The following is a 22,362-nucleotide window of genomic DNA, read 5'->3' as shown; positions in this document are numbered from 1 at the left end:
TCTTTAACCCTAAAACCAAGTCTTAACCCACAAAAAGCCTCTTAAAGTTGAAAAACGTCCTTTAAAGGTGTGTGGAGCTGCTGAAATATCCTTACACAATGATGGGGTTGAACCAAATGTGTCCTCACAGCCTAAAAAAAGACACACAGAGAGACACACACACACAGAGACCAGAGTCTGCATAGGCTCTTTCATAAGAGTCTGGCCATGCAGCGCCGCCTCCTGTGAGTCTGCACAGCAGGAATGTGAAATGCACCTGAACTCGTTCCCGCATGAGGAAGAATGACTGCAGAGAGTCTCCAGCTCACCTGTTCCGGGACAGAAGTTTCCCTGGCAGGACTGAGAAAAACCATTATCCATTTATTTCACTAACCCCCCCCCTCCTCCCCCTCCCATTCATCTGTGGAGTTGTTTGCTTAACATAAAAAAAAGAAGAAGAAAAAGAAACTTTGTCAATAATGGAGTGCTGTTTGTCTGCCGAGGAAGAGGAGAGACTCAGGATACACAAAGAAATAGAGAGGCAACTGATTCGTGATAAAAGAGATTCACACCGGGAGCTGAAGCTGCTGCTTCTAGGTGAGTGTCAGCACAGACGTTCATTTATAAATGTCACTTTACACAGAGTGAACTTCCACGTGTTCACCCTCTGAGCCTCAATTAACTGACACTTCAAATGTGTCGGTTATAAGTGGACGGGAGATAGATGTCATAAAATGATTAAATTAAATGCCATTTAAAGAAAAATCAAGTTAAAACTTTTTTTTTAATTTAGTGCAATTTATAACTCGCAACAGATGTCTTCTTCTCAAAACGATCTGAGCCCTAATATTGTTCTAACACACTTATTTTTTTGTTTCTTATCATATTTTTAAAAGAAAAAAACGACATTGACATAAATTAGGTAACTATATTGAGTTTAGTGGCTTACGTGTTGTTATTTAAGAGCTAAAAATACATTTAATACATTTGTTAATACAAATTCTTCACGACAAGAAGTTGATTTTGTCCATTAAACTGTGACTACATACAATATTTGCTTCCCGAAAACATATTTAACAGGAATCTTTCTTTTGTGATATAAATAAAAATATCTTTGGACGCTTCACTTTCATCCTCTGCAAACTCTAAAACTCTTCTTGATCCTTCAAGGACAAAGGAACACGTTAAAATAATCAGCAAATAATGAAATATGACGTAAAATACACAGTGAACAGGACAGTGTAGAGTGAAGTTAGGCAGGTGGAATTTTGTCAGCTGGCACTGAATTAAAATTGTTTTGTTAATAACTGTATTGCAGCTATTAGAGTCTAATGATGACACGAAACAATCTTTCAAATTACAGTCATTAACTGACGAGCTCACGTAGGGGACATGTCAATGAATTTAGGATTCATCAAGTGAGCACCATGAAGGTCTGTGGTACATTTCAGCAAACGGGGTCAAATAATTGTTGAGACATTTCAATGAAACCAAATAATGTCCTTCTCTGGAGACAGTCACGTACAGTAAAGTCAAAGTAAGAGATATTCGTCTGTGTCTGTGCACACGCTCCACACGGTGACAATGTGTTATTTATGTGAACATGTGACCTGAAAGTATTGATTCAACATGAGGAGAAGATGAGTCTTAAGAGCGTATGGATCAATAGTGTTTTTCAGCTGCAGCGTTTCTTTTAACTCGTCACCTGTAAGCCTCTGCATTCCTTAAATAGTTGTTGAAAGCCCGGTGAGTCAGCGGCTTGATGTCCTTCATAGTGTTTGCCTGATTCTAATCAAAATAGACGACTGCCGACCTTTAATTTCACTCGTGGTTCTCACAGCACATAAAAGGCTTCTTGTAATCTTGTAAACCAGTGGAAAAGTCTTGTTAGGTCAACGCGGTATAGTTGCAGACCATTTTTCTTTGACGTCAGGTATGTCATGAGCGCATACCATTAAAATAAGAGAGAACAAAACAGGTATAGAGCAACAATAATAAATGCGTCATGAAAAGGTATTGCATGGCTGAACAGTGTCAGCTATCAAAACACTCTGCTTGTAAACGCTTTACAGTCGGCTCTTCTGGAAACAATACATTACACGTGAGGGACTTTGTTTAAAGGTCAGCGCTACTTTAAACTTCAACTTGAGTTAGCCTGTTTGGAGAACAATATCCTCCACTAAAGGTCAGTCTAATGGTTAACATTTAAGGTGTTTTAGGTGGTTAGCTGACACGCTCTTATCGGGAGTAATTTACAACCAGTGGGCAGGAAAAGAGTTCACTGTTCCACTCAAGGACGCACGGCTGTTGACAGACTGCTGACGTGCATGGGCCAATTTGTAAACCCTCATTTTCAAGAATGCAACACCTTGCAGAAAAAGCAATTGAGATTGCTTACTTTTCTTTATATTGCCTTTTAATTCTGCAGTCTTTTTTTTTTTTTTTTTTTTTTTTTTTTTTTTAGAAAAATGTAGAAAGACAATGTATACAATACAAATAAATAAAACCAACACAGTTGCAAAGCATGAGGCAGATCTGTTAAACAATACTTGTTTTTAATAAGGCTGCACCTGGTAGATATTGAGTTGATATAGTTTATATCACAGGTAGGTGTTCTGTTTCTTGCCTTGCTGTAGTTTAATCCTTATTTGTACTTATGTGTAGGGACTGGTGAAAGTGGAAAGAGCACCTTCATCAAACAGATGAGGATCCTCCATGGCAGCGGGTACACTGAGGCTGAAAGGAAGAATTTCACACGACTCGTGTTTCAGAACATCATCACTGCCATCCAGGCCCTGGTCCAGGCCATGGGCAGTCTAGAGATCAACTACATCGACGACAAGAACATTGTGAGAGACTATATGTTTTTTTTTTTTAAATGACTATAATAATGTGTTTTGGACTATTTCAAAAATGTCACGTGAGACTCCGCGAGTTCTGTGTTAAAGGTTAAGTGCTGGCTGAAAGATCATATTTTATTGTTCTGATCGTGTTTTATATTTATCATTTGATAATTGTTATTGTGTGTAATGTAGTTTAGCTTGTAGTTGTTAACATATATTCCTGTGTTTTAGTGTAGTTTCATGTGTTTAATCATGTATATTTTATACTGTTCTCGTAAAAGCCCAACTAGTGACAAGAGTTGCAAACTAGCAATAGCTATCAGTTGCATTAGTTGTATTGGAATTATATTCTATTCTATGAGACAATGTCAACAATCTAACAATCAAAATTTTTACCTGAAGATGGTGCTTTTTCAAAAGTAGTGGTTGTACAGTTTCATGGTGTCACTACAGGAAAAAGGCAGAAATTTGGCAAAAATTTCATTTTGGCTCATCATCATCCGGGGAAAGTGAAATCCTGATTAATTTTGGAATCTGAATAAACAGTCATCTCCAAAGACGACATCCTCTGTATGTCCTTTGCTGGGCTCATCCTCCTAAAGGTATCGTTTCAGTTCAAAGATGCAAAAAGTTTCATTCAGGAAAAATAAGAATGGATGTTGTGTGTATGTATGTGTGTGTGTGTGCGTGTGACAGAGCCACGCCCAGAAGCTGAACAAATTGGAAGCAACCCAAGTGTCCAGTCTGGAGACGTGGCAGGTGGACGCCATCAGGAGTGTGTGGAACGACCACGGGATTCAAAGGTGCTACGAACGCAGGAGGGAGTTCCAGTTATCAGACTCAGCCAAATAGTACGACTTTCATATGATTCAAATCACATAGAGCTCATCTTGTCTCTGTGATTATGTCGAATATTAAAGATGACTCGTTTGTTTCAGTTACCTGAGCGACTTGGACAGAATCTCAGCCAACTTTTACATCCCAACCCTGCAGGACATCTTGAGGGTCAGGGTCCCCACCACAGGGATCATTGAGTATCCCTTTGTACTTTCCAAAGTTACCTTCAGGTTGAGTATTGTACTTTACACACATCAAAAAGAAAATGTGTTTGGGAGTGTTCATATTTAGTTTTGCTCCATTGCAATGTGTCTCTAGGATGGTGGACGTGGGCGGTCAGCGCTCGGAGAGGAAGAAATGGATCCACTGTTTTGAGAACGTCACCTCCATCGTTTTCCTGGTGGCTCTCAGCGAGTACGACCAAGTCCTTTATGAGAGTGCAAATGAGGTCAGTTCAGTAACTTACCTCCGTAGCTAAGTGCTTTCTTGCCAAACAATTTTTGTGTTCTCAAAAATGATCTCCCCCGTGTTCTGTAGAATCGACTACGAGAGAGCGTCGCCCTGTTCAAGACCATCCTCTCGTACTGTTGGTTCCAGGAATCCTCCACCATCCTGTTCCTGAACAAAACAGACCTGCTGCAGGAGAAAATCACACAGTCTCACATGGCAAACTACTTCCCAGCCTACAAAGGTATAAAAGCAAAGTTTGCAGCACTTCAGTAGAAACACGCATGGGTTCTCTCCGGTTACTACAGCTTTGTCTAATTTAGAGACTCTAAATTGACTGTAGATGTGTATCAACAGTCTCCTCCTGTCCTTCTTCCTGGGCTTCACTTAACTATGTTCATTTTAATATACAACCTATATCTCTTTTGCCCCCACAGGGCCTCAGGGCGACGCTGAAGCTGTAAAAAAGTTCATCTTGAAAATGTACGTGGAGCAGCACAGTGGGCACCAGAAACCTCTGTACACACACTACACCTGTGCCACGGACACGGAGAACATCCGAGTGGTCTTCAGAGCCGTCAGGGACACGCTCTTCCAAGATAACCTCGAAAGGTTCAATCTGGTGTGAGGGAGGCCGTGAGACAAGTTGAGGATTTGGCCGTTTAGGAGCAAGAAAGAGCCGGTTATAGTCACACGTTGTCACACTTTTATGGACACTTTATCTCGTCTTGTGCTGTTTGACCCTCAGATGGTGCCGACGGATGAGACGCGTTTATCTCAGTACTGTAAAACTCAGTGTGTGTCTGAGTCCTTTTTTTTTTTTTCTAAACAACACAGTTCATTACGCAATAAATGTCTTTTTTTTTTAAAGCACTTTTTTTTGCTACAAGACAAAAGAAATGGACTCCTTCAATGTCAACTCATGCTCTAAACTCTACTAAACTGTTACAGATTCTTTCCTTTGCAAACGTTTCTGTTGCACAATCAGCCACTGGTATCAAACTGACTCGACAGACTCTTATCTTGCAAGAATTCAAACCACCTTGTCTTACAGCTCTGAAAGGAGGAAGCACAGAGTGGCTCTCTGGGAAAATACACTGCCTTAGAATTTATTTATGCTAATAATTTCATGTGTGTAACAACCATATAGCCTGTGAAGTTATTCTTTCTTTTGTCTTTGACCAGTTATAGATATTAAACCACATGGACGTGTTTTTAAACAAACTGAATTGTGTGTTCCTCATTATCTTTCTCTGCACTGCACAAGCAACCTACAGAGACGTATAAATAATTCACCTCGTGGCGGTTTTTTCAGACACCTCTTGTCTGCTCTCATGCTACAGGCGTGGCCACACTGATAATGACACGCCATGGTAACAACCTTTGTACCAAACAGTGGTCAACAGTGAGCAAAGGTCTGACAGGCTGCTCTCTGCCTTCCTGGTCTAACTCTTGGGACTCTGAGCAGTGGTAAGTGAAAAGAGAAACTCAGGCAGATACTTCTATAAGTGCTATTGATTTTCACCTGCTTTGTGGCCGTATAGTTGGATTGTCTAAGAGTTGAAAAGTTCAGTGGCTAAGGCAGAATATGATGGACATTATTGATCTCGTCTTAAAGAGAGTGGAAGGGTAAGAATGATATATTTACTTTGGATCAGTCTGTACTTTCTAACCAGCATGCGATACTGAAGAGTGTCATTTCTGATTGTTGCTGCAAATTGGGTAATAAAATCCCATATAGCTGCATAATCAGGCTCAAAAAGAAACCTACTGCGAGGCTATTACAGCAGCTCCACACTCCACGTGTGTTTACACGTACACAGTTTATCCAGGAAGATGACACACAAACACAAACACACACACACCCTCCTGTATTCCCATTCAGAGGCTCTGCCTGAGGAAGCTGCTGTAGCAGGTGATCGTCCTTATTTGGTCATGGCCCAGATCATGTGACCACAAAATGGTGGAAGCTGTGAGCTGTTTGTAAGCTGAGCATCTCCATCGAGGGGCTGGGAGCAGGAGACAGGCAGGGAACTTGGCCGTGCATCCATGCTCTGAGACGCAGGAGGACACACATTCCTGAGCCCCAGCAGTGGTGAGTCGATGCCTTTCATTTTGGGGGGATGAAGAGAGAGAGAGAGAGAGAGATATGTTCTCTTTTTTCCCTTTCACGGCTAGCAGACAGGAAGAGAGAGGGGGAGAGGGAGGGGCTGCTGTCATCAGTAGCACTGTGGTCCTGTGCTGTGGAAGTGGATGTGAGGCAGTAACGTCCTCCATGGAGGATGCTCATAACATGATGATGCTGAGTGTGTTATTCTGCGTCGTGTGAGCGCGTGTCAGTGTATGCTGACGATTCTTTGTGCGTTTGTATGAATCGTCAGCATGATAGTCATTCCCACCACACAGAGCTCAGCCACTCAGCATTTTTTTTTCTCCTTTGCATCTGAAAATGCAAACACATTTTCCTCGCCCCAGGCTGAGGTGGTTTCTCTCTTCTTTTTTTTGTTGTATGTGAATGAGAACCCGTGACTCACTGTGAATTTGCATCTCTGTCCAGTCTGAGCTCAGGACAGTGTGCAGTCATTCTATTTGAATCAGCGAGGAGGAGGAGGAGGAGGGATGAGTCGTGATGTAACATCCCCCCACTGCCCTCCCCCTTTCCAGCATCCTCCCCCATCCTTCATTTCAAATGGATGATTACTCAGAGGGGAGGATGAACTTTAACCTCAGAAACCTTTTTCATTTCCCTCTTCCCTCCCCCGTGTCTCCCTCTAATACATCACTTCTCTTGTCTTTACTTCCTGTTCTTTGATGACTGTGGACGGATGGATGAAGGCCTTCTGTAGTTAAACCTGAGCAATTGATGACAAGTGAAAGTGAAACAAATGATGATTTGTTTACAAAACAATGAAGATCTCATAGTTCCTTTAAAGATAGAAGATAGAATACAGGAAATACTTCAGATAAAACATTCAAAATGATGTCAAAAGTAGTGTGTTTGCATAATCCATGAAACATTGAATCTAAGTTTAATTGTGTCCTTTATTGTTATTGAATTGTAGCTTCTCTCTCTCTCTCTCGGACAAAGTACATGTATGTAACGGCGACTCCTCTTCATCAAGCTCATCCCTTTGTCTTCGGCAGGGTGTTAATAGGAAGCGAGTGTTGGAGAAGTGCTATATATAGCGGTGCTGTATGAATGCGTGTGTGAATGGATGATCTTAAAGATTATATCAAATGGGAGAATTAGCTGGTATTTTTTTTATATTTTATATGTTAAGACAGTGATATTACCAAGCGTGGAGGTTATATAGCGACACAGCTATAAATATGGCAAGAGCATGAATTAACATTTCCATATTTTTCACAAAATAAACATAAACAAACAATACAAAAAAAGCAAATATGGACATAACCAAGGAAGTTGGCACTGGCACAGGCACACATTTAACAAACTAACAGCAGAGAGGAGTTTTATGTTTGCCTGTATACAGTATGTCAAAACTCAGGCCCAGAAATGTGTCTCCTGACCCTCTAAGAGAATATTTAATTCTCTCCAACTGCATGAACTGCATTAAATCCTCCAACTATACAGACACTGTAGGTGGTTTCCAGTGTAATCATTTCCTCCTATCTGGTTGATGACATCGTCCTCCTTTATTCGGCAAAAACAGACCCAATATAATGTCTTTTATTCCACAAGCTGTAAAGTATTTGCCTGAATAAAGGTCAAATGTAAATGTTAAGTTGCTTTACCCAGAGGGACAAAGGAGGTTTCTATCGATGGAAGTAGTGAAGTAAATATATAATGATGACATGGAAACACTCACGCTCATATTCAATGAATCAAAGGTACATGATCTGAGGAAATGTACTATTAACCCTTAGTGCAGGTCAAACCATGGTAAATTGCTGTGGGAATAATGCACAACTCCTTATATGGACATCCGGAGGGGTGTGTGTTTATAGGTCACATATTCAGGCTTTAAAAAAATGCGGGGGTATTTTCGTCTACTTATGTGTTGTTGAGTCAAAGTTATGATTCATTTGATATTGCATTTTTAGTTGTGATATAAAGTAGCAGTAGTTGTGCAGAAGTTACACAATAGAGCGTTTTTCTTTTCTTTTTGTTCATAAAAATGAGCCAAATGAACATTGAACTGTGCACCTTATTACCAAATTTCACAAATTCAATCCAATTTTAAACATTTTTAGTACATTTTGCGCAGGTGTGTTTATATAGTGGATGAAAATGAAAGAAATATTTCATCAGGTTGTGCTGGAAAAAAAGAACATAAGACACTCAAAATGCTCTGCGCTCTAAGTGTTTCACCACTAAAGTTTTTCAGGTTGAATTAGATTTTGATCTAATGGGTCTACCTCACTCTAAAATCAGACCGCTGCTCTTTGTTCACAAATCACTAAATGTAAATAAAGCCTGAGTGGCGGATTATATAACCGCTTACTCTCCAGGTTTGTTGTTGTACCACAAGAGCCCTTTTAATAACTGTAATTATCTCCTCATAGGTCCCTCTGGGGATGGACCTGGCATCAGAGACTGAAATGAACTCTGAAGTGGGTGAAGGCAGACCAGGTGAATGAGTCCACCAATGCTCACAGTCAAACAAACGCCAGCAGTTATTCAAAACAAAGGTTTGTGACCACCTTTTAATGTTCTTTCTTTTTCTAGTCCCTCCTTCATCTCTTCCTCTGCAAGGAGGCCCCGCTCAGAGGAAGAAGCTATCTGCCCCACGTATCAGCCTGTCACTGGACCAGAGCGAGGACGACTTAGGCGAAACCCCCGATGATCTGGACATTAACGTCGATGACCTCGACACTCCAGATGAGGGGGACTACCTCGACTACACTGACCATGAAACAGACTGGGAAGGTGACAGACAACACTGTTACATTTAATCAAAGAGTTTTTCTTTGGTTCAGGGAAAACATAACTGCCCCAGTGGAGGTAGTCAGTGGGAACCTGCCCCCCCCGACTGTCACAACAATCACAGTCCTAAATCATCCTGATTGTGGAGCGGAGCCACAATGTTTCCAAAATGTTTCATAAGTTTGATTTTGCAGCTTTTGTTTTACGTTTAAATCCATAAATGTCCATTTCATTCAAACCCTTGTCAAATGGTTTCACACGACGCTGATTAAGCTCATCAGATCCACACAACGCTCTCTCTCTTTCTCTGCGTGTCTCTCAGTGTAGCAATGTTTGGATCTCATCTCTGAAGTCATTTGTTTTCTGTCAAGACAGAAGCAACTGCAACACTGCAAGATGGCTGCAAACAGGTTTGAGTACAACTGAAATGACAAAAAAGCTCAGGGCTTTTTTTTTTTTTTTCTGTTGCTGCTCAAAGCACTTTGTTGGATAAATGCATCTTGTCCCTGCCTGAACCTGCGCTGCTGGTCTATACACACAGATGAGAGTTTTACTTCACAGAACCTGTTTTCAGATGCAGCAAACAAATAAAGTTACACTTTTTCTGTTCATGGTTCACAAAACCAATCATTAAAAGTTGACCACTGTATAGCCTAAGTCTAATTTTCATAGAAATCAAAGGTTCGGGGCCTTGGTTCGGTTGATTCTTCTCTTTGTCACACGGTCATGATTTCACTCGTGAATGAAACTAATGTAGTCCTGTAACACGCTGTATTTGGTCTCTTTTCTGTCATATTAGATCCGAATGCAGCCAGTAGGACCGCGACAAGTGAACCTTACGACTCAATCACGACGTATAGCGCGGAGGAGGAGCGCCAGGACGGCAAACTGTGGAGAACAGTCGTCATCGGGGAGCAGGAGCACCGCATCAACATGAAGACCATCGAGCCTTTCATGAGAGTCATCTCTCACGGAGGTGAACAATGAAGCATTCGTTGTTACTGTATGTCCATCCCAATGCTGCTGTCCACCTAAAATGTTTAAAGCTAACACCTGTCCAGCAGCAGGTCGAACAGTTGAAGCATTTTTAAGTGTAAGTTTCCAGCAGGCCTTTATACTGTGTAACAGAATATTTTAAAAGTCGTAATCTCTGGCGCACTGACTGTACCGTCAACTGAAAATTGAGTTGGCAGAATTATGCTGATCATTTTGGAAGTGCCTCATCTTAACCTCGGGCCGGAGCCAACAAAAAAAAAAACAAAACGAGGTGCTGAATTTCACATCACTCCGTTCAGTGGCCGTCAGAGTGGAATCGCTCCACAAACTAAACACAGTGGACATTTATTTTTGTTGCATGTCCACTGCACGTCAGAACAAGAGGATCCAGGTCGAAACCTGGTTAAGTGGCCACTCGACAATGAATTTGATGGAGCGCGTTGATCGCCGACCACAAACACTCACTGCAGGCAAACAGACGGAAAACTCAACGCACAAGGGCACGAGGGTTCACTCAATGATGTGTGTTCGACAATGATTTGAACAGCGTTTACAGTTCCTGCCTCTCAACTCGTCTACAAACACTACCGTCATCGAAATGCCACAGCTACAATTAACAGTTATTTTCTGTATTGATTCATCTGTCAATAACTTCCATGATTAATGAACAAATCCATGAAATGTCAGAAATTAGTGACAAAAATGACGTCTTCGAATCCCCTCCCCAGTCGCCCCTGCACCGTTTTCCAATGTTGCGTGTAAAACTGAAATATTGTGACTTTAATATCATGTAATCATCATCTATAGCTGCTGCATTAAGACTGCTGCTAAGTCACACCATATTAATTTCACAGGAAGGGGCCCCAGCTTTCTCTCTTTTCCCTCTCAGCGGGGTTGACTAAAACCCAAAGGGCCAATGGTTTGCACCCTGAAAAGACCAGGCCTTAAGTAATCCTTGGTCGCACCATTACTGATGGAGATCAGGGCCCATGATCATAGCATGTAGTGCATTTTTCCTCCCACTGTGCTCTGCTCTCTGCTGTGGGCTTAAATGAAACGTAGCTGTCCCACGGAAACAAGAGACGTCAGTCGACATCGCCGGCTCTGTCGCTCCGATAAAAGACCCTCTGTTTGACTGACACCAAATCTGCTGATGAATGGAGCCACGGAATAAAAAGGAAATTACTTTAATCCGAAAAGTAGTGAGAGGAAACGGGGCAGAGGGGCAGTCAGACAAGAGACACAGATCAACAGATAAATATGACAAAGAAAGGGAAATAAGGCACAAATCAAATTGTGGAAGACCTCACCTTTGAACTTACAGTGGAACAAGGTCAACATGACTCTTATATATTCTTCTTCTTCTTTTTTTTAATTTTTATTAAGGCTACTATAGCAGTGGAGTGAATGCCATCATCGTGTTTGCTGCCTGTTTCCTGCCAGACAGTGACAGAGAGGACTACCACGAAATCATGGAGAATCTCTTCCTGTGAGTATTACGCCATCACGACTAACAAGGGTCACCACCTTTATTGCAAAACTGGAACAGGAACATCTGAACCAAATTCTCAGTTGGTTGTGAAAAGACGTCCATTTGAATGGAAGTAAATAGTAAATAAAATGTCAGTAAACACACATTTACAGCAAGAAGACCCGGGTTTGAGTCCCGGTCAGAACAAGGGCCTTTCTCCATGGAGTTTGCATGTCCTCTGTCCAAAAGTGTGCAGATTTGGGGATTAGACGCTCGAAATAGACCGGAGGTGTGAGTGTGAGAGTGGATGGTTGTTTGGACTGGCGACCTTTTGCCCTATATCAGCTGGGATTGGCACCAGCGACCTTCACATGGAGGTTAAAGCAGTAGAAGATGAGTGAGTGAGTGAGTCAGTGAACATTGGTAAACAGAGGTAATAGCAGAAATGGGGACTTCATTGCAACTTGAAGTCATGAAAAGACTCCAGATTCATCTTGACTTGAAAGCAAAAGACTCGGGACTTGACCTCACATATCTGCCTGAGGATTTGGGACTTACTCTGGACTTACACATGGTCTCAATAGTTAGTTTCACGTCCTCTTGTCGTCGATTTAATAAATGATGTTCATATGGGTTGCCACTTTGAGAAGTGCTGCTTTACACCTTCCAAACAAAGCAAACACAAGGACACACTATGAAAATAAAGTGTATTCTTCTACTGTGTTTCACGCATCAAGGATTCTTCCTGGGTTTGGTCTTAATCAGGCCAGCGCCCCTCAGTAAAAAAGCTGCAGAAATAAAGCGATAACGGAGCTTGTTTGCTGAGACCTCCGGTGCTGACGTCTTCACTGTCGTGCTGCAGCAGATGGATTTCATGCTTGGACAGTGTGCTGGAGATTCTACAGGCCGAGACATTGAGTATATGCTGGCATAATCCAAGAGTTTTTTGGAAAGAAATGAAGGGAGGTTAAACCGTAGTGTTTGCTGTTCCGGCTGCCAGATGGCTCGAGGTCTGAGTAACCTTCCAAGGTGTTGAACAGTGTGCGGCTTTGTGTCAGTGGGAGATAATTACAATAGTCATGGAACAGAATGGATGTTGGTTTGAAAGCTGGAGAATGATTTTGGATCAAGCATTGAGGAGAGTCAGACAGAGCCTACAACTCCCGGAAGATGGACAGATTATTTAGACGGCGATACCTCAGGATATTGTCTGGACGTTTCCTGCTGATTGGGAAGAAGGAGAGAAAGATGGCACTGGGGCGAGGAGAAAACGGTGAATGAGATAATGGTTTTCTTTTTGAAAAGGTGTAGACGTCTGATTGAGCCGCTGAAATTGATGTAGAGAGGGAAGAAAAAAAAAGAGATGAAAGCCCACATTTATACCCAGCTGACATCAGAGCAAAGAAATCTTGCAAGGGACGGGACTGGCCTCCCCTGTCCTTATATTTTATACTTTGTTTTATTTTGTTTTTCTCTTGTAGTCGATGAAAGCAGTGTAGTGACATTGCTTTATCTTCTTTTTCTTCTTTGGTATCGATCCAATAATGGTCAAAATCACTGGATATGAACTTAAAAAGCACATCAATGTTGCTGCTGTAAGGGCAGCTGATCAGCCAAGGGAAGCTTTCTTATTAACAATAAACTGCATTTTAATTTAGTCATGTTGTGGACTTTTTTTATTTAGTCTTTATGGGAGCAGAATATTTGTAACACAGTTGGAGCATAATGTTTTTAAAATGGCTGTTGTAGTTAGGTGGTAAACGCATCGGCACAAACGTGTCGTTAACAGCTTATTGGCTTTAGAGGATGTAAAAATGACTGTATTGGGACTGATATCAGTATCTGCAGTGATATCAGTGTTGGTATCAAGCTGCTGTTTAGGTTGAATATGCAATCTAATGGTTTTGTCAAACATTTAGTGTAAAGCAATTTGTGTGTTAGTAAAACACCAGAATGTGGTGCTCACGTTCATCTTTGCTTGTAATATTCCAAGCTGGGTTGCCAGGCAAGTTTACACAGATGCAAGTTTCCAGACAATTAATCCTACAAACTTAGGTTCTTCTTGTGCTGCCATGACACTGACCTGTTTGACTTTAACTGTTATAATTGTTATTACTGTGCAGAAGTCGCAATATAGACTAACACAAATTGTTAAAAAGGTGTTAGTTGTAAGGTTGTATAGGTATATACAGTATATCCTTTTCGTCAGATTGCTGAAAAAAGGATTAAGACACTATATTGCAAATTTTTTTTTTGAACTTATATATAAAATATAAATATAATTATATATCAAATATATAAATATATATAAAACAAAAACAGACCATACAAATATTTTAGAGAAACCCACCAGGAACACAGCGAGTAAGTATTTGGCAACAGTGGAGAGAAAGAAAAAATTCCCTTTGAACAGGAAGAAATCTCTGAAAGAACCAGACTCACGGTGTACGACCATCTGCCTCGACTGGTTGGGGTAGGAAGAGGGGAGAGAACGGAGGGGGAGGGGAAGTGGTTAAGTGAGGGAGAGGTGTGTGAAAAGAAGAATGGGAAGGAGGAATGAAGATAGAGGAGAGATAGAGACCAGAGAGCATTTCAAGAATGAATAGCATTAATAACAATTATCATCCTTATGATCTCGTCCAGAGTGTGATATCTTGCGCCAATGCCATGTTGGACTGACCCAAAAAACCTAAAAATAAAACTAAATAAAGGTTAAAGAGATTATATATTGCTTAGTGAGATGGGGATTTAGGAAATACAGCACATACAGTTCAGGATAACACAATAGCTTCATTAGAAGGTTGGAAAGTTATCTATAATTATATTGCGAATACTGTGAATAATAATTGCTGTTCCTCCAAAGAGATTTGAATTGCCGTCGGAATTGATAAAGACGCTCAAGCTCCCCTTTAAGATGAAGTTGTAACTTTTGTAAAAAAAAAAAAAAAAAATAGTTGTAACTTTCTGTGACGTCATCACATGGTCAAAATTATAATTTGTCCATGACAGTCTGAGTGTTATTTTGTTATTATGTCAGCATCCCTGCTCAGCTGAGGAGTAAAGGTGTTTGTGTTTGCGTGTCTTCAGCTACGTGATCAGCACACTGGAGCTGATGGTGGCGGAAGACTACATGATCGTGTACCTGAGCGGTGCCACACCTCACAGAAGAATGCCTGGTCTCGGCTGGCTGAAGAAATGCTATCAGATGATTGATAGAAGGTTGGTCCTCATCACTCACTTCTTATCATACTATGATTTAGTGAGAAATAGCAGCAGTGCATAATCTGTGCCAATCTCAGAGAATATTTGCAGCTCCACAGAATGAAATTAAAAACAAAAGGAGCCCCAACAAGAACATACCACACCGAATATGTGACCCATTGTTTTGTTCTCAGGCTCAGGAAGAATTTGAAATCTTTCATTATCGTCCATCCATCGTGGTTTATCAGGACCATTCTCGCCATCACCAAGCCCTTCATCAGGTAAAAACATGCCACGTGATATTTTTTGTGAAATGCCTGTACTGTAACTATTCAGAAACCTGCTTCAGCGATACATTAAAACTGCAGTGTGACACTTTTAAACATAAACAAATGCCAGATACATTTAAACTCTTGTCAAATGAGGGCGACATTCCTGTGCTGCACACAGGACAAACGGACGCACCGGCATCATTGGGCTAGTAAAGCAAGACAACGAGAAACAGGGTGGACTGAAAATTAAGAAGTTGTAAACTCCACTGCTCAAGAAAAAACAGTCTTTCGGCAGTTCAACAGGATAAATGCTTCTTACGTCCACTCGTCCGGGCTGCAGCTGTATACACACAAATGCAACCACATTCAGGTCTGATAGTATTGCTTGACATGCCCTGGCAGAATAATAAGTTACGCACTGCAGCTTTAACTCAGATAGTCCCTTAACTTTTGATTTAGTGCTATGAAATCTTAAAGATAAAGAAATAAGGTTTGTTCCTCTGATTTCAAGCAACTTCATTTGTACTTTTCCTCTGTGTGTGTGTGTGTGTGTGTGTGTGTGCGTGTGTGCCTTGCCATTGTACCAGTGCCAAGTTCAGCAGTAAGATAAAGTATGTGAGCAGTTTGGACGAGCTTCAGGAACTCATCCCCATGGAGTACGTCCAGATCCCTGAGTGCATCATTAGGTGAGCCTGAGCCGCCTCCTCCGAGCCGGAGTTGTCTTTTTTTGAACGACTTTATATTCATCTTGTCATTTGAACTCTCACCTCTAGACTCGACAAGGAACTGAAAGAGGCAGCAGAGAACTCAAAGTAAGCGGACGCCGTCCTGTCTTTCATTACCGATCCTCTGTGGAGTCCCTGGCACCTGTCGCAGTGTTATCCTCAGCTGCAGTGCTCACGGGGACTCTTCTGCTGCATGACTTAAATTGGATTTGGCTTATGGTTGCATTTAGGGGAAAAAAAATACAGACAGCAAAAAAATAAAAAAAAGTTGCTAGAGACACTAAATGCGTTGCTTTCATCTCATAAATCATTACATAAAATAAATGAGCCCGTCCTCATTACCCTAATGAATGAATGAACAAAGCTGTGGCATTACACACTAACCTCTTGCTGACTAATTGTGCTCTGAACCATAAACTGCACGTGTCTTTAGAATCACAGCATTCCAAATGCATTACGGCAATAAATCCTCCTCTAACAACCTCTCCGTTTTTCTTTTTTTTTTACTTTCATTCAAGGGTGAATAGTTTCCTGCAGGGAACGGAGCCAGCAGCAGCAACAGCAGCAGCAGCAGCAGCCAGAGCAGCGTAAGTCCTCTGAGATGTTGAAGTTTGTACATGGAAGAGAAACGGCTTTGTGTCAGTAGTCTGTCACTCGTACATAAACATACTCGTCTTTAATGTCTGTTTGTTCTTTCATCTTTGCAGCAAAGCGGACGCAGCCGGCGCCAGTAGCTCTTAAACCCAAAAATCCCCAAAAGGGTTTTGTCACCTCAACTGTTCAGAGGTCACTGTCATATGGCTGAAGCTGGAAAAAGCAGAAGGTTGTTAAGCTAGAATATGTATGTGTGTGTGTGTGTTTTGTGCGTGTGTGTGTGTGTGCGTGCATTTTTGTGTCAGTATTTGGCAGTCACACACACCAAGAACGCTCGGATCTCCTTCAGTAAGCGCTGCTGTAGCATCTACTGTTCCATACACCTTCAATCCATCCAACTGTATTGTCAAGCGAGATGCTTGGCAGCCTACAGAGTAGCACTGATGTGCACAGCAGGGTAGGAAATGCAATTTACAGGCAGACGGAGCCCTGCACAAAACCCCATTTGTAGAGTCCATAGTGTTGTAGTTATAGCCACAAAACCAACTCATGTTGTTTGCATCTTCACTTGTTTGCATGGGAGGAATAATGAGATAATATTAATGATAATAGTGAAGCAATAATATCACCCTTTACCGGTTACACCACCTCGAAACTTGTGCATCAGCAACCAACAATAAAAGCACAAGGTGAGGCCAAAACAAAACCCTGTGCCATTAAAGACCAACTACATATTTTATCTCTAGAGTCACACTGAAACTAAGGAGGAGCAAATCAGTTATAAAAGCAGAGGGTATGTGCAATGTAAGAGCAGGTCCTTTTAGCCATGTTTTCCGTGTGTGTGTGTGTGTGTGTGTGTGTTTGCAGTGGGCTTCTGTGTGATGCATAAACTGAAATATGAAAAAAATAAAGATGGGATCTCTCCAAAGCACAATACCATCATTGTGTGTGTGTGTATCCACATGTATGTGTGCATTATGTGCATGTTTCCACATAGACAAAGGATGTTCTTATGAGGATGTGCAGAGAAATGATGGATCACTCTTAATAAAATGGACTTTAACTCTTCAAAGTGTTTTCATTGTTTTAAATGAGTCTTGAATGAATCTTCCAGCCAAGTTTATTTGCGATGTATAACCATATTCACGCAAGAGGTCCAGTCATAGTCTTCACAAGACTTTATTTAAACACCTTCAATCAAAATGCACTGACAGCAAACACAGGCAAATATAGAAGGGCTCGGGAGGCGCAATGATAAATCAAATTTGAAATGCTAATCCAACAATACAACGACTTGAAGAAGTGAATAAAGCAATTAATGAAACTGTCAAATCTAGTAAATGCCCATGATAAATTGTATTACACACGGGGAGGTAATTATAATCCAAACAAAGTCTCGAAAAATCAACCTTAATTATGTTAGAGGTACTTAAGGATGTTAAATGACATGGAATGCTCTGCAGCTCATTCGATGTTTGTGAGTGATAACAATCATAAAGTATGAGTCGTTATAAATAACTTCCCATGTCTCATTTGGTTCAACTCATACTCAGTGAAGGATAAATGGGCCTGTTCCTCCAGGCAGGAAATAAACAGCACAATAAAACAGAGCAATGAATTCAAGTCTAGAAAATAAATGAGAAACATTTCTTCACAGAGAACTTCTGCGTCTTCACCGGAACGTGTAGCTCTCATCATCGTACTCCAGCTCGTCCTCATTGTCTTCGAGTTGACCGTACCGGAACTTCCTGTACACGGTGCCATCCTGACCCATGTAGACAATGTCCTCGTCGTCATCGTCGTCGTCATCGTCGTCCTCCTTTCTCCGTGAGCGATGCCCACTCATGTCCACTAACTGAGCGTCCTGGAAACGACCACCAGAGGAGCCGGCTCTGCTGCTGTTAGACGCAGAGCTGTAGCCTCCATGTCTGTTGCCGCCGCCGCCGCCGCCGCCGCCGCCGCCGCCGCCGAATCCCCCGCCCGAGCCCAGCTTCTCATAGCCACGGGGGGGCATGTCGGGGGGTGCGTGTTTGGAGCGGGAGTGTTTGACGAGGAAGACAACAGCCACCAGTCCCACCACCAGCAGGATGCAGGTGATGACGAAGATGGTCAGGCTGCCTCTGGCCTCCCAGTCCTCATCGTCAGTGAACGCCAAGTTGGTTCTGAGGACACACTCGCCTGGAAATATGCAAGAGGGACAAAGTTTAGACGTCCCTGCTTGTCCCTTGAAATCAAATTGTGCTGTATGCCTAAGACAAACTCCCCAAAAACCCCCTCTGTGACAGACGTGCAGGAGAGAAATTCAGCAGATCACAAACAAAACATCACATTTAAAAAGAGAGGAAAAATATAAAATACAGAAATGTGGAAATGTAGAAAAGGTGTGTTACAAAGCTGCAGCAGGAGACATGTCGTCCTCGCAGCAGCGTCGCTGTCTCACATGTCTGCTTTTACTTCCAGCAGCTTGTTTTTGAGCGTGAGATTGTAGAAACTAAAATAAAAATACCTCTTTGATTTATTGCTCTGCTCCTTCCACACGCTCCTCATCTCAGAGAGGGAGGGTGGGTGGAAGTAGCAGGCGGTGGCAGAAGTTGTGTACTACAGTAGAGCTATAAGTAATAATCAAAACAAAGCCAAAAGAAAAACTAAAGAAAAACACTGGTTCCATTTTTCCCCACTCTAATGTTTTCTTTTTCTTTCTGTCGCTGTGAGTATTTTGCCCCCTAAAGCGCTGCTGGAAACTATGTTTAACATTTTTCCTGACATTTTGCATGAAGTGAACTCTTGATATTTCTCACTTGACCTCGACAAGTTTAATATACAGATCACCTCTGGGTACAAACTAAAGGGTGGTACATGTAATCTGAATGTCAGCGTTGACCTAAGAGTGTTCACCATCAGCTCCAGGAGACAAAAACTGTCTCCTGTCCTCCTGCAGACAAATGCCCACCTCGAGTCTCCGTGCAGTTACAACAGTCCTGCTGCTGCTGCGTCGTGGCCTCCTCCTCGTCTTCCTCATGGCGGCAGCAAAGCAGACAGCGTCCTCCGGCTTCTAAAATGGCCTGAGCAGGACACATGGTGCAGTCGGCTGCACCGGGCCCACGACACTCCAGACACGAGTGATCACAGTCCTCACAAGCATGAAGTGAACCCTGGTGACAGTCAGGGGAAAGGACAAGATTCAAGACTTTTCTTTGTTGTTGTCTGTACTCTGTCGCTTCAGCTGTACAAAAGTAGTATGATGAGGTAGAAATTCAGTGAATAAAGTTATATAAAAGAAAGTACAAAATAGAATAAGATAGTATATATTGAAATGAAATAGACACAGGCTCTCTGCTTCCAGAAATATGACCATGAATATGAATGATGAACTGCCTCTCATTTATTTAATTAATACGTCAGACAGTTTCAGTATAGGTTGCCTCGCAGCCACAACCTGGAGATTTATATTGAAATAATTTCACAGTCATAATTTTCACTCTGCTGTTTGCGATTTCTCCTGGTGGAGTAATAAGTCAGTCTGAATTACATTATATGACACCTGGGGCCAAAACATTAGTAGTAATTATTTTTGGTGCGGCAAGGGCAGGGACGTTTTTTTCTTTTTTTTTTTTTAAATAAAAAGTTAACATTTGTGAAATTAAAATGTTGTCACCTTCACAACGGGATACTGGCCGATATCACACATGGACTCACACGTTCCCTCTGAGAGCAGGTATCCAGTGTAGCACGAGTCACAGGAATGGGAATCTTTTCCTGCACATGCACGATGAGACATGAAACGACAATATTATAGTCAACAATTAGACAACAATTCAGAGGAAGCTTCACCTGCACTTTACTGCAGCTGTCACCCTACCGAACGCTAGCTCTGCATCCCAGTGACAACCAAACAACTGTTGTGCAACCATGTAGTTCAATATTCCATATTTATTGTATGCCATTATGTCAGTATCTGTATATGCTTTCTGCCATTAACAAATAAAAATGTTACTGAACTTTTGCTGTGTAATAGAAACAATGAGCACACAAACCAAACCAACAATTACTAAAAATACTCCCAAAAAAAGATTTTGCACAGGCACTGCACTAGTACTATGACTGTTGTAATAGTGCTATGATGTTTTTGGACGACATACTATACTATGACTTTTTTGACCGATTTTGGACGACATGCTAACCTATGACTTTTTTGTCACATTTTGGACGACATGCTATACTATGATGTTTTTTCATGATTTTGGACGACATACTATTGTATGACTTCTTTGAGTGATTTTGGACAACATACTATACTATGACTTTTTTGTCACATTTTGGACGACATGCTATACTATGATGTTTTTTCATGATTTTGGACGACATACTATAGTATGACTTTTTTGTCACATTTTGGACGACATGCTATACTATGATGTTTTTGACTGATTTTGGACGACACACTATACTATGACTTTTTTGTCACATTTTGGACGACATACTATACTATGATGTTTTTTCATGATTTTGGACGACATACTATATAGTATGACATTTTTGTCACATTTTGGACGACATGCTATACTATGATGTTTTTTCATGATTTTGGACGACATACTATAGTATGACTTTTTTGTCACATTTTGGACGACATGCTATACTATGATGTTTTTTCATGATTTTGGACGACATACTATTGTATGACTTCTTTGAGTGATTTTGGACAACATACTATACTATGACTTTTTTGTCACATTTTGGACGACATGCTATACTATGATGTTTTTTCATGATTTTGGACGACATACTATAGTATGACTTTTTTGTCACATTTTGGACGACATGCTATACTATGATGTTTTTGACTGATTTTGGACGACACACTATACTATGACTTTTTTGTCACATTTTGGACGACATACTATACTATGATGTTTTTTCATGATTTTGGACGACATACTATAGTATGACATTTTTGTCACATTTTGGACGACATGCTATACTATGATGTTTTTTCATGATTTTGGACGTCATACTATTGTATGACTTTGAGTGATTTTGGACAACATACTATACTATGACTTTTTTGTCACATTTTGGACGACATGCTATACTATGATGTTTTTTCATGATTTTGGACGACATACTATAGCATGACTTTTTTGTCACATTTTGGACGACATGCTATACTATGATGTTTTTTCATGATTTTGGACGACATACTATAGTATGACTTTTTTGAGTGATTTTGGAAGACATACTATACTATGACGTTTTTGTCACATTTTGGACGACATACTATAGTATGACGTTTTTGTCACATTTTGGACGACATACTATACTATGATGTTTTTTCATGATTTTGGACGACATACTAACCTATGACATTTTTGACCAATTTTGACATACTATACTATGGCCTTTTTGACCTATTTTGGACAACATACTATACTATGACGTTTTTGTCGCATTTTGGACGACATACTATAGTAAGACTTTTTTGTCACATTTTGGACGACATACTATACTATGATGTTTTTTCATGATTTTGTACGACATACTATAGTATGACTTCTTTGAGTGATTTTGGACGACATACTATACTATGACTTTTTGACCGATTTTGGACGACATACTATACTATGATGTTTTTTCATGATTTTGGACGACTTACTATACTACGACTTTTTTGTCACAATTTGGACGACATAGTATACTATGATGTTTTTTCATGATTTTGGACGACATACTAACCTATGACATTTTTGACCAATTTTGGACGACATACTATATTATGACGTTTTTGAAAGATTTTGGATGACATACTATACTATGACTTTTTTGTCACATTTTGGACGACATCCAATACTATGACTTTTTTGTCACAATTTGGACGACATACTATAGTATGACTTTTTTGTCACATTTTGGACGACATACTATACCATGATGTTTTTTTCACATTTTACAAGACATACTATACTATGATGTTTTTTCATGATTTTGGACGACATACTATACTATGATGTTTTTTCATGATTTTGGACGACATACTATACTATGACGTTTTTGTCACATTTTGCACGACATATTATACTATGATGTTTTTTCATGATTTTGGACGACATAC

The 22,362-nt window shown here is 40.8% G+C and overlaps 3 protein-coding genes across 4 annotated transcripts in view; 2 read left to right on the top strand and 1 right to left on the bottom strand.

Moving 5' to 3' along the window:
• Positions 1 to 189: 189 nt before the first annotated feature.
• Positions 190 to 5,324, top strand: LOC131446057 (guanine nucleotide-binding protein subunit alpha-14-like). The gene is made up of 7 exons (XM_058617013.1): positions 190 to 576; positions 2,644 to 2,828; positions 3,519 to 3,673; positions 3,761 to 3,889; positions 3,978 to 4,107; positions 4,197 to 4,350; positions 4,544 to 5,324. The coding sequence occupies exons 1-7, from the start codon at positions 459 to 461 to the stop codon at positions 4,732 to 4,734; spliced, it is 1,062 nt and encodes a 353-aa protein (XP_058472996.1). The 5' UTR covers positions 190 to 458; the 3' UTR covers positions 4,735 to 5,324.
• Positions 5,325 to 5,495: 171 nt separating this feature from the next.
• On the top strand, positions 5,496 to 17,325 carry prune2 (prune homolog 2 with BCH domain). Of its 2 annotated transcripts, none has more exons than XM_058617015.1 (12): positions 5,496 to 5,576; positions 5,992 to 6,201; positions 8,634 to 8,700; positions 8,797 to 8,997; positions 9,794 to 9,970; positions 11,377 to 11,479; positions 14,549 to 14,680; positions 14,857 to 14,943; positions 15,522 to 15,620; positions 15,708 to 15,746; positions 16,178 to 16,246; positions 16,367 to 17,325. In XM_058617015.1, exons 3-12 carry the CDS (start codon positions 8,646 to 8,648, stop codon positions 16,398 to 16,400), a joined length of 996 nt encoding a protein of 331 aa, XP_058472998.1. In that variant the 5' UTR covers positions 5,496 to 5,576; positions 5,992 to 6,201; positions 8,634 to 8,645; the 3' UTR covers positions 16,401 to 17,325. The 2 variants fall into 2 exon arrangements, with proteins under 2 accessions (XP_058472998.1, XP_058472997.1); XM_058617014.1 differs by lacking the exon at positions 5,496 to 5,576 and adding an exon at positions 5,611 to 5,735.
• Positions 17,326 to 17,416: 91 nt separating this feature from the next.
• The window catches only part of pcsk5a (proprotein convertase subtilisin/kexin type 5a), a 53,323-nt gene continuing 48,377 nt past the window's right edge, over positions 17,417 to 22,362 (bottom strand). Inside the window, exons 36-38 of the mRNA XM_058618216.1 lie at positions 19,909 to 20,009; positions 19,204 to 19,405; positions 17,417 to 18,431 (exon numbers count right to left, since the gene is read on the bottom strand). Coding sequence (XP_058474199.1) covers positions 17,926 to 18,431; positions 19,204 to 19,405; positions 19,909 to 20,009 — 809 coding nt within the window. The 3' untranslated portion in view covers positions 17,417 to 17,925. The remainder of the gene's footprint in view (positions 18,432 to 19,203; positions 19,406 to 19,908; positions 20,010 to 22,362) is intronic.

The sequence above is a fragment of the Solea solea genome, chromosome 19 (assembly GCF_958295425.1).
Source record: "Solea solea chromosome 19, fSolSol10.1, whole genome shotgun sequence".
Taxonomy (NCBI): Eukaryota; Metazoa; Chordata; class Actinopteri; order Pleuronectiformes; family Soleidae; genus Solea; species Solea solea.
This window is presented reverse-complemented; position numbering and strand designations above follow the sequence as displayed.

Coding starts and splice junctions, on each gene's coding strand:
- LOC131446057 (XM_058617013.1), top strand. CDS start 459: ATGGAGTGCTGTTTGTCTGCCGAGGAAGAGGAGAGACTCAGGATACAC. Junction 3,674..3,760: donor TTATCAGACTCAGCCAAATA/GTACGACTTTCA, acceptor CGTTTGTTTCAG/TTACCTGAGCGACTTGGACA. Junction 3,890..3,977: donor CTTTCCAAAGTTACCTTCAG/GTTGAGTATTGT, acceptor ATGTGTCTCTAG/GATGGTGGACGTGGGCGGTC.
- prune2 (XM_058617015.1), top strand. CDS start 8,646: ATGGACCTGGCATCAGAGACTGAAATGAACTCTGAAGTGGGTGAAGGC. Junction 9,971..11,376: donor GAGAGTCATCTCTCACGGAG/GTGAACAATGAA, acceptor ATTTTTATTAAG/GCTACTATAGCAGTGGAGTG. Junction 11,480..14,548: donor ATCATGGAGAATCTCTTCCT/GTGAGTATTACG, acceptor GCGTGTCTTCAG/CTACGTGATCAGCACACTGG.